Source organism: Galeopterus variegatus, unplaced genomic scaffold (assembly GCF_000696425.1).
Source record: "Galeopterus variegatus unplaced genomic scaffold, G_variegatus-3.0.2 Scaffold1948, whole genome shotgun sequence".
NCBI lineage: Eukaryota > Metazoa > Chordata > Mammalia > Dermoptera > Cynocephalidae > Galeopterus > Galeopterus variegatus.
In genome coordinates, this window is record NW_007728059.1 from 274,619 (window position 1) to 286,762 (window position 12,144).

The following is a 12,144-nucleotide window of genomic DNA, read 5'->3' on the forward strand; positions in this document are numbered from 1 at the left end:
GATAAACATGAGGGAGAGGCTGGACCTGGCCACGTGGCCCCATTAGAGGAGAGCTGGTGGGCACAGGGCATGAGCCCCTGTGGTGATCATCGTCTCTGCCTGGAGGATGCCTCCCAGGGAGCTCCTTGCTGAGGTGGGCAGAGGCCCCAAATGGACCAGCAAGGGGAAGAAACAACGAAAACCTTCTGACATGGAAACCTTCTGACAACGCCAAGCTCTCTTCTGGTTTTGAGCTATTGCTAGGAAGTGAAAGCCAAACCAAACTCCCAAACCATAAAATAAGCTAAGTTACTAATAAAAGGCAGCACTGAACACTTTGATGTTTGTCCTCTCATTGTGGATGAACTGGCTAACAATAAAAAATGACCCAGGGCAGAGAAAGGATTCTGCTTCTGAAACACTCCAGGAGTGTCTTGTGTTTGGTTGGTACTGACAAAGAATCATAGTTCCAGAAGACTCATTTTGGTTCCAGAAGGAATCCTGGCCCACTGGACAGATGTGACTGGTCGGTGCAGGGACAAGAGAAGAGAGCAAGTCCTGCTTGCTGGGGGTGATGATAGGAGATCAGGCAGAATTAGCTCCTGATTCTAGCTCTGTCACTTCTTAACAGTGTGTCTCTGGCCAAGTTCCATGACCTCTCTGAACCTCAGTCTGCTCATCTGTAAAATGGAAATAAAAACCACCCATCTCAGAGGGCTGTGCTACAGAATAAGCATGGAAGTGACTGTAAGGTTTCTGTCTTATACTAGCTGCTTGACAAACAGTAGTTAACCCCTTTGACTCTCTGTATTGTACCAAGTACAATAATATCGTGGTTCCCATAGATGATTTCAGAAGCAGCAAGATGCTTATGGTAAATAACAATGCCGTGGCTAGGAAGTAAGTTCGTATTTTTTCAGTTCTTTTAATCCTCTTTAACTTCAAAAAGAATTCCCCAGAGACATAGAACTTCTCTAACATGCTTCCTGAGAGCAGGACCAGACTCTGCAGAGCTCAGGTAGACATGCAACAGCTACCTAGACTTAAGAACATTTTTTGTTTCTATTTTTACTTTTATGGCATGATACCAGTTTTATATTATGGTTGTGATATAAAGTTTCCTCTAAAGTATATTATTTTAAGAAGTTCAAAAAGTGAGCTAATTTAAAGAAAAGTATTAATTATAATATAGGTGGTAGTGTATGATGAAAATCTGGAAGGAGGCCTCAAGTACTGGAGTCTGGTAAATACAGTTGTTATGTTATCTATAGTTTACTTTCTCAGAGAGGCCATAAGTGGTTTGTGAGTGTCCAGGCACAAAAGGCTTGGGTTCCGTTCTCAAACTCTTCAATACTATTGTCGTAAGTAAATTTGCTAGGGTGCCATTTCCTCATCTACACAATGGGAATAATAAAACCTACTTCTCAACGTCGTTGGAGGGATGAATGAGGTCGTGTCTGGCAAAGAGGAGACGCTCAGTCAGGAGTGGTTCTACCCTTCCTTGACATCTCCTGCCAAGAGAGGGTCATCTGTCCCCACACTGCCCCTTTTTGTTTAAAATTTTTTTACAGATTTATTGAGTTATAATTTACGTACCATAAAATTTACTCATGATAAGTGCCCAATCCAATGATATTTAGTAAATGACGGAGTTGTGCAACCATCGCCACAATCTAGTTTTAGAACTTTTCCATCCCCTCTAAATTTCTCCCAACCTAATTTACAGTCTATCTCCACTTCCACTGCCCCCAGGCCCAGGAAACCACAAGCTGCTTTCTGTCTCTATAAATGTGCCTTTTCTGCACATTTCATATAAATGGAATCATACAATATGTAGGCTTTTGCATCGGGCTTCTTTCACATAGCATCATGTTTTTGAGATTCATCCAGGTTGTAGCATTTATCAGTATTTCGCTGCTTTTTTATTGCCAATTAATATTATATTGTATGGATATTCCATATTTTCTTTATCCATTCACCAGTTGATGGACATGTGGATTGCTTCCATTTTTTAGGCTATTATGAATTAACACTGCTATGAACATTTGCTTCCACGTCTTTGTGTGGACCTAAGTTTTCAATTTTCTTGAGTATATACCTAAGAGTGGTCTTATACTCAGTTTAACTTCTGAAGAAATTGCCAAATGTTTTCCAAAGTGGCTTCCCATCTTATGCCCCACCAGAATGAAAGCTCTATTTTCTCCACATTCTTACCAACACTTGGTATTATCTGTCTTGTTGATTATAGCCATTTCAGTGGCTGTGTAAGTATCTCATCATGGCTTTATTTTGCATTACCCTAATGACTAATGATGCTGAACATCTTTTCATGTGCTTATTAGTCATTCCTATGTCTGCTTGGGTGAAATTTTTATTAAAGATTTTTTCCCATTTTAAAATTTGGTTGTCTTTTTATTATTGAGTTGTAAGAGTTCTTTATGTATTTTCAATACAAGTTCCTTATCAGATATGATTTACAAATATTTTCTCCCAGATTGTGACAGACAGGTCTTTTCATTTTCTTTTTTTCTTCATTTTTTTTTTTTTTTAATGACCGGTAAGGGGACCGCAACCCCTGGCCTGGTGTCCACACCGCGCTCAGCCAGCGAGTGCACCGGCTACCCCCATATAGGACCCGAACCCGTGGCGGGAGTGCCACTGCCCGAGTGTGCCATGGGGCCCGGCCCTCTTTTCATTTTCTTAATGGTATCTTTTGAGGTATGGAAGTTTGTAAGTAGATTTAATAAAGTCCAATTTTACCAGTTTTTCTTTTATGGCTTATACTTTTGGTGTCATATCTGAAAACCCTTTGCCTAACCCAAGGTCATAAAGCTTTTCTTCTATGTTTTCTTCCAGCAGTTTTATAGTTTCAACTCTTGTATTTAGGTCTATGATTCACTTTGAGTTGATTTCTGTGCATGGTATGAGATAAGGGTCCAACTTTATTCATCCCTCCTAGGTTGAGGGTGACCATAGGTGACTTTTTTTTCTTTACATTTATTTCAACCGTATAAATTATTCATAATGAGCATCTCATAACCAGAAAGGAAACGAAAGACCAAGTTGGCGTTTCTCAGCCTTACCTTACAGTATTCATCAATTGGTATCAGGCGTTTGACAGCCACGTCCCGGATGTGGCTTCGTCGAAAGAGAATTTTGCCTGCAGAGGATGACAGCACATACAGTGATGTAAGGGAGCAGTGACCAGCTCTCAGTGACCTGAGAGGGTGTGGATGTGGCTGTCTCTGGGATAGGTCTGAGTGGCACCAAAATTCCTGGCTGCCACCAATACTGCCCGGCTGGACTTCCACAGGGCTTGGATAACCCCGTATGTGGTCCCCTAAAGCCCTGTTCATGGCTCTAGTATAAGGGACTGAGGGAACTGGACCTAGTGAGTAAGTTTTGGCGAGATAAGGGAGGCTGGAAACAGTCCGTGAAAGGAAGGGGCCCCTACCGGGATCCTAGAATCAGATGAAACTCATATCATCAGTTGAACCTTAGATCCTGTCCAAACCCAGGATTCTCAGACTGGGTGAGCACACAGCGGATACCCAGATAAAATAGTTCAGTCTCCTTTCCTCATTCACCTTCCACTCTCATCTTGTGTACCCTAGACCCCCCATGCTCTTTCATGATTTTGGGCCTCCCCTCTACCTGGGGTACCCTCCCCTTCCTACCCCACCCAGCACCCTTGATAGGAAACTCCTACTCCCCTCAAATGGGTTAAGAGTTCCTGCCTCTTTCTGATCGCCCACATCACATTATTTATTTTTACAGGCCTCCTTTCCTACTAGTCATGGGGTCTGCCCAAGTAGGGATTGATTGGGCCTCAGTCCATTTTGCGGCACTGAAGTTTGATAAATGTATGGATGTGGCTTCCACCTGCAAAGATGACAAATCCCTCCAATTCCTTTCCCAATTAGTGTTTGTAACAGTAGGGTTCCGAGTCTTCAGGATTTTAAATTTCCCACTTCCCACTTCACCAAATACTAACTGAGACATCCTAAACGCTGGGGCATTGTGCTGCAAACCTACAGGATGACATATGGGCAGAGAATGTGCATCACAGAAGAATACAGGCATCCACATGATGCCACTGAAGATCCTTGGAAATATCCAAGATGTTGAAATGTTATGGGGGAGGTTTGCTAAAGCAAATCAGTGGGTCCCCAAGGGTTTAGATAGGAGATTCTCTCTTAGGGAGACGGTGACAAAGAGCATGCATTCAAGAGCAAGACAACCCAGGCTCACTGCTCTGGATGCATCCCACAGGCAGCGGGTGGCAGAAATTCACAATAAAATCTCAAGGAGGGCCAAAGAGATGAAGGATGGAGACAAGCCTCATGCAGCGGGACAAGGAGGTCTCTATGGGTAGGTCAAAGAGGAAAGTACAGGAAGACCAGAGCTACTCCAGAGCGCAGGGCATGGAGGTCTACTAAGGGCTTTACCTATTTCGGGTCCTAGGAGGTAGGTCAAGGAGAGAAATTTGGGTCAGGAGTGTGGCAGGCTGAGGAGAGATTACCATTGATTTCAGATGGCTTCTGGTAAGACCTTTGTCTCCACAGATCAAGCTTGGGTGAGCAGGGATAGGATGGTGGAGAAGGTTAGTAAGAGTTTTCATGATATAACAGAATCAAAAGGGATGTTGAAAAACAACCAAGTGACTTCTAAAGATCTGCAGTGCAAGGTTGTAAGGGAGATTTGCACCCAAAAAGACCCTATGGCTAATACAACATCTTAACTAACTTTGCCAACTTGCTCTTGTGCAAAAGGGCACTATCAGGAAATTAGATAGCTATAGTCAGCAGAGAGTACGCCTTTTTTTTTTTTTTTTTTTTTCCTTTTTATGAGATAATAAATGGGTAATGCTTTAAGCTGTTAAACTGGTGGTAATTGTTACACAGGAATAGAAAACGAATACATTGGCTATAGCAGCAGACACCACTCACTACAAAAAATGTTTTTCCTGGGGGAGGGAGAGCAGGGTAAGGGAGGAACCGGTAAAGGGCCACAAAAAACAATTACATTGTATAATGTATGCTATACGAAGTTATTACGAGTGCGCCACCGGGCCGGCCCCAGAGAGTACGCCTTTTTGGGCTCATTTCCACCAATTAAAAAAAAAACCACCACCACAGTAAGATGACATATATATTCCTTAAAAATAAGGAATATCCTTTCTTTATAATGGTAGTGGTTTTAATTCTGCTTATGAGTCAGCCAGATTTCTGATACACCTGTGCTTGTTAGAAAGGCAAAATTAGAAGAAAATGCATCACAGGGTTCAAAGTGCTAATCTCTGAAGGGTGGAAGACAGGGAAATTTTGTTTTCTTCTTTATAATTTCCCCAAAAATATTTATTGCTTCTAGAATCAGGAAATGTTCATATCACAAAGAACAAAAAAAGAAAATTATGCAGCAAAGTGGGAAGGGGTTTACAACCCGATTCCCCTGGCACCGATGCTCTCACTCCTTCATTCACTTGATAGGTGCAGCCCTTTCTGTGCCGGTGCTGGGGGCCAGTGGGGTGCAAGATGGCTGCGGGCCTGGCCTCCTGGCATGAAGTGTTGGTGTTTCCCTACAAGGAAGGACCCTGAGGACATTTTGGGTGGGACGATCTTTCCCTGGACTGTCCCCATCCTGCAGTGTGTTTAGCATCTTTGGTCCAAATGTGGATTAATCTGGTAGCCCTTCCCAACCCCATCCCTCCCCCAGTCATTATGACAATCAAATACCTCCTGTTCCCATATTCATTGGCCCTCATGGGTGGGACTACTGTGATTTGGAACCCTCAGGAGTGTCCTGAGCTTTCAGCAAATATAAGGAATGTGTGCCTGGAAAGAGAGACCCTGCACAGCAGATACTTCCCTCCCTCTTAGTACTTCTCGAAATGGGAGCGGAGTCCATAACCAAAAGTATTTTGGTCCCATTTTAGTACGATTTGGTTGTAAGCAGGATCAAAATATTTACAACCGGCATGGTACTGGCCCTGGCCTGCGAAAGTGGGCACAGGCCCATGATGAGGCCACCACACAGCTAAAGAGCTCCATGGTGAGGATTCACCCAAGGCTCAGCCTACGGGAGCCGAGAGAAGGACAGAAAACTCAGGGGCTTTCAGTGTTTCCCACGGGTGTGACACGAGGACAAAAGTGTCACTCCTTTCCCTATGTGGTCTCAGTGGGACAGGGATCTCTGGGTGCATATCTGGTGCCCTGCCAGAAAGGGGGGCCGGAAGCCCCATGGCAGCAGTGGGGACTGCTGAGGCCACAGGCCAACCCCTAGGCTTCCTCCTGCTGGCTATGCAGCCTTGGGTAAATGCATTTACCTCACAGAGCCTCAGTCTCCTCATCTGTAAAATGGGAGAGCAGCCCTTATCTCTAAGAGGTAATCTCCACAGGGCTGGCACTTAGTAGGTGCTCACAAAGGGGCAATTACTTTTTTTTGTAGTAGCACTTTAGATGATATTGCATTACACTTGCAATTAAGAGCACACACTCTTTCCTCAGCCTCCTGCTTTCTTTGCTCTGCCTCCTTGGGTTAATGCACCATTTACTTGCAGCAGAGCTGGAGTGACTGCTCAGGCCCCAGCTATGGGGCAGAGCCATGTGGCCAGTGGTTTAGGCACAAGAACCAGCCCCTCTTTGGCCAGTGCCTCCCCACTGAAGGGCTAATGGGGCAGTGGCCCCTCGTCTGTGCCTGACATGAAGCATTTCTGTGTGTTTCGGGGAAGGAGGGCGAGCCTGCCACCTTCCTGGACTGGAAAGGGTGCTCAGGGGAGAGAACAGCCTTTGGTGGGAACGGGTCGGCTTTTGTTTTCCACAGTGGAGAAAGGCCAAACTGTAATTCTTATTTTTCAAGCTGCATCCTCTGCCAAGTTGGCTTCCCCAGCTCCTGCTGGGATGGAAAATTGCAGGGGCTGTGCTCCCCTCCCCCTGCCTTTGTGCTAACATGAGACTGGCTTTTGTTCTGCTGATGCGGCAGTCTTGGCAGAAAATTGACCCCTAGGAGAGGGGACGTTTCTCTCGTGCTTCCCTGCCCTTGGCCTTGGCCTTGAGAAAAAACTAAGAGGTGGGCTCAGAAAGGATGCTACGGGGGTCTTGGGGCCCATCGGGACCTCTCCAAGCTACAAGTGGGTGCCTTGAGCAGGGACAAAGGGGCCAAGTCCTTAAGAATAGCATTTTCATTAATTCTTGGGTGGAAAAGGATTACGTAACCACAAAAGCTTTTAAGAGCTCGGGAGAGGGTCGGCTCAAGTTCTCTGTCTTGGGAAGTTTTTCCAGAGCTGGGTTTGCCTTTCATCCAGTAAAGAGTTATAACTCACTGCTTTCCTTTCCTTTCTTGAAGAAAAACCTACATTTAGAGCCCAGTTTAACTTTATATCCAGATTGGTCACTGGTCAAGAATGACTCCAACATATGAAACCCAGAAATTTCAAAGAAATGTTCAGGGACCCTGTTTCTGCCTTTACTGAGAACCTACTATGTGCCCAAGGATTGAATCTTGTGAAGCAGGGTCTACTGTCCCATTTTTTTTTCCTTTTTGTCTTTTTTCGTGTCCGGCAACGGACCGCAACCCTCAGTGTCGCGCCCGTACCGGACCGGGACCGGCAACGGGATCGCAACCCTCGGTGCTGCGCCCGCCCCTCGCTCAGCCAGTGAGCGGGAACCGGTCTGTATGTGGGATCCGAACCCTCGGCGGGAGCGCCGCTGCGCTCCCAAGCGGCGCACTGTAGTAGTGCGCCACCGGGCCGGCCCCTACTGTCCCATTTTTAACAGATGTAGAAACTGAGGCTCAGAGGGGGAATGCGCCTGCTTGAGGTCACAGGGCTGGGTCTGCTTGACTCCAAAGCACGTGCCTTCGAGCCCTGATATTTGGCTGTGGCAGCTGGCACACTGGGTTTTCTCCAGCAGGAAAAAATATTCCAGCGTGGTTGTACACTTTCCCAGTGGAGGAACTAAAAATGTTAGCTTTTTTAGGCAAAGGATTCTCTCAGTGGAGGAGGGCCTGGCAAACACATCTACCCCTTCTCTCAACCTATTCAATGATGATGACATCTGGAAGAACCCACTGATGTCCTGGAGTGGGGGACAGGAGATAGGGTGCTTGTGGGACCCAGGGAGTCTCGCCCCATCTCTGAGCCTGTTCCCTCGTATGAAATAGAAAAAAGATCTAAAAGGCCCTCCTCATCAGTTTGCTAATTATCTGTACATAAAAATAATAATAGTAAGTGCCTGATGGCCATTAGCTACCTGTCAGGCATTTACAAAATCCTCATAACAACTCCACCATTTAAGTACCATTATCATCTCCAACTTGCATATGAAGAAATGAAACTCAGTGTGCTTAAGTGATTTACCCCAGGTAGCAGAGTTGGTGAGTGGGGGGCACTGGGATTCAAACCCAGGTCGTCTGACTCCAGGCATGAACTCTGGAGCCAGCCATACCTGTGTTTGAATCCCAAGCAAGTGCTTATAGCTTTTCTGAGCCTCAATTTCCTCACTGTTAAGTGGGCATAATGCCTACCCTGCAGGACTACACTAGGTAATGAATACAAAGCACTTAGCTTAGCAACCAGCCCATGGCAGATAGCCAATAAATGGGAGTTATTATTACTTGAAGCAATAACCCTGCTTTGGGTAACACCCTTTTTTGAGCTGCAGTCTTGACACTATTATTTGATAAGAGATTTTTCTTTTTTTTTCTTTTTCTTTTTTTTTTTTTTGTCTTTTTTTTTTTGTCGCACCCGTACCGGACCGGGACCGGCAATGGGATCACAGCCCTCGGTGTTGCCCCCGCGCCTCGCTCAGCCAGTGAGCAGGAACCGGTCTGTATGTGGGATCCGAACCCTCGGTGGGAGTGTCGCCGCGCTTCCCAAGCGGCGCACTATAGCAGTGCGCCACCAGGCCGGCCCAGATAAGAGATTTTTCTGAGGGAGGGACACTGAATGCCTTGAGAACAGGGACTAGCCATAACTGCATTAAACCCTACACAGCAGCTGGTGAGGCATCTGGTACTCAGAGAATACTTGATAGGTGTGGCAGGTGGGTAGCTAGAATTCCTAACCGCCCCCCCCCCCAAGATATCCCACCCTAATCCCCAGAGCCTGTGTATATGATGAGATATTAAATGCTTTACATGCACCTTAAGAGGGGGAGATTTCCTGGATTAGCCAGGTAACTGTACAAGCCCTTAAAAGTAAATGGCATTCTCCAACCATGGCAAAAGGGGAAGTCAGAGAGATTTGAAGCACGAGAAGAATTCAATGCCCCCTTGCTGGCGTTTCTGGCTGGAAGATGGATGGGGGCTGTGTGATGAGGAATGTGGGCAACTTCTAGAAGCTGAGGGGGTCCCGGCTGACTGCCAGCCAGGAAACAGGAATCGTGGTCCTATAGCTGCAAGGAGCTGAATTCTGCCAACAATCTGAATGAGAACCAAAGTGGATTCTTCCCTAGATCCTCCAGATAAGAGCTCAGCCCACCTAATACTTTGACTTTGGACTTGTAAGACCCTAACCCGGCTGAGCCTGCCTGAATTTCTGACCTACAGAACAATGAGATAATAAATGGGTAATGCTTTAAGCTGTTAAACTGGTGGTAATTGTTACACAGGAATAGAAAACGAATACATTGGCTATAGCAGCAGACACCACTCACTACAAAAAATGTTTTTCCTGGGGGAGGGAGAGCAGGGTAAGGGAGGAACCGGTAAAGGGCCACAAAAAACAATTACATTGTATAATGTTGAATATACTAATTATCCTGATTTCAGCATCACATATTGCGGATAGGTATTGATATTCAACTCTGTACCCCACAGATATGTATAATCAACTATGTTTCAATTTTAAAAAAAGAAAGAAAGAAAAGAAAACAAAACAAAATGTTATAATGTTATTCCCATTTCAGAGATGGGAGCAAATGAGGATCCCAGAGATGAAGGGTCTTGCCCAAGGTCATATAGCTAGTAAATGATATAGCATCAAGCTCCAAAGTCCATATTCTCAGTCACTAATTTCTACAAATGACTGAGATTCCGGGCATTGGTACAACGTACCCTGATAAAGGAAGACGAGGTGATAAACTGTCCTGAGCAATCTGGGAGCTATACCAGAGCCCCCAGGGCCCATGAATGCTGGGAGCACACATCCCACCCACCTGGCAGAAAGGGAATGATCCGCTGTTTGGGGTCCTTCTGTCCTCCTTCCATGGGAAACTTGTCCAGCATCTGCATCTAAATGAGGGGGAGAATACCAAAAACAAAAACCTCTCATCACACAGTAAATACATCTCTGATATATTTTTTTTTCCTTTTTGTCTTTTTTACTGACCGGTAACGGATCGCAACCCTCGGTGTCACGCCTGTACCGGGGACCGGCAACGGGATCGCAACCCTTGGTGTTGTGCCCGCACCGCGCTCAGCCAGTGAGCGGGAACCGGTCTCCACATGGGATCCGAACCCTCGGCAGGAGCGCCGCTGCGCTCCCAAGCGGCGCACTCTCCAGTGAGCCACCGGGCCGGCCCTACATCTCTGATATTTTAAAGAAATTACATGAAATATGTGATTTGATATACAAAAAGTTCAATTCGTTCAGTTTTTCAGTAACCTAAACTAGTGGGGAAGGCAATTTCAACTGAATCTAGGACCCCAATGAAAACAGTTCTTTATATCCACAGCTGCCAAATTTGTGAAGGCTCAGAGTTCTCAGTTTTCCTGGAGGTCTACAGCTGCAGGAACTGAAATGTGAACACCCTTAGGGCCACCAGAATTTCATGGACAACAGCTCATCCTGTTTCCTAAGAATTGCCAGGTGGCGTTAAGGAAGGAATCACTAAGACTCAATTAATCTGGTTAGGTTTATGCCTACGAGATCACTGAATTCCCCTGACCCACAAAGAATTCCCCGTCTCAGCTCAACAGATAGCTTTGTGCCTGGCTCTGTGCTAAATGTATAGGGTGCAGAGATGAAAAGACTTGTAGCCTAGAAAGGAGCCTGAAAAATAAGCTGCTAATGACAAGGTGGTGTGGGAGGCACTATGTGCGAGGTAGGCATAAGTTGCTGTGGGGGGTAGAAGAGGAACGGGGGCAGAGTTCCAAAACCGAAAACCTTTAATGGTGCCATAAGTGCATCTCTGACATTTTGAGGAATTAATGTGAAATATCCAATTTGGTATACAAAAATCACAAAGATCTGCTACTTACTCTCTGTATAGTCTCGGCGAAGTGACATAACCTTTTAGGGCCTCATCTGTAAGTCTGGCATAATGATACCAAATTGCAGTGCTACTTTATGGATTAAAGGTGGGCTGGTCATTAACGCTGTCATCAAATATTTCTGGCTCTTCTTCTGAGCACGTGGTAGATTTCTATTTCCCCACCCCCTTGAAGTGGGATGTGGCCAATTCAATGTGAACAGAAGAGATGTGTCACTTCAGGGTGGAAGATTTGTGACTGGTGGATGGTTTGACACTCTCTGTTTCCCTCTGGCATGAGGACTGGCTACACTCCTGATAGTGGCTTCTCTGCCAGCCAGGGGCCTGAGGTCAGAGTCGAGCCCCCAATAACCTCTGATGGACATGTTGCCTGAGTGGGATACAAGATGCCCTTGTTGTATAGTAAGGTTATTTGTCATCGCAACATAACCCAACCTGTCCTGATTAGTACCTGGGCCAGGGAATCAAGGCAGACAGCGTGGGAGTCCTAAGCATCCCAAATTAATGGGTGGAATGTGAAAAGCCTGCCCATTATTTTACCTCAAGGAGAAAGTCACCCTGACACTTCAGATCTGTCCCTCTGATAGAATGAAAGAAGCTTTGGAAAGTCTGGGAGAAATAAACACAGCTATTGTGTAGGCATTTTGAGAGGCAGGAGAGGACTCGAAGTGGGAGAGGAGAGAAATATGTATATTGAGCACCTACTATATGCCAGGTATGGATTAGATTCCGCAGAAACATTCCCTCATTAAATCCTCAAACACTCCTTTAAGATGGAGATTATTAGGGCCGAGCCCGTGGCGCACTCGGGAGAGTGCGGCGCTGGGAGCGCAGCAGCACTCCCGCCATGGGTTCGGATCCTATATAGGGATGGCCGGTGCGCTCACTGGCTGAGCGCGGTGCGGCTGGTCTCAAAAAGGACAAAAAAAAAAAAAAAAAAAAAAAAAAAAAAGAG

General features: G+C 45.8%; 1 protein-coding gene across 4 annotated transcripts in view; it reads right to left on the reverse strand.

The window, feature by feature from the left end:
- SH3PXD2B (SH3 and PX domains 2B) overlaps window positions 1–12,144 on the reverse strand; it is a 62,715-nt gene that overhangs the window by 38,910 nt on the left and 11,661 nt on the right. For 2 of the 4 annotated variants that reach the window (XM_008579731.1, XM_008579730.1), the window contains exons 2-3: window positions 10,134–10,209; window positions 3,063–3,139 (exon numbers count right to left, since the gene is read on the reverse strand). In XM_008579731.1, the coding sequence (XP_008577953.1) occupies window positions 3,063–3,139; window positions 10,134–10,209 (153 nt within the window). Of the gene's footprint in view, window positions 1–3,062; window positions 3,512–10,133; window positions 10,210–12,144 lie in introns of those variants that run through there. The other 2 variants (XM_008579728.1, XM_008579727.1) reach the window with 1 other exon arrangement.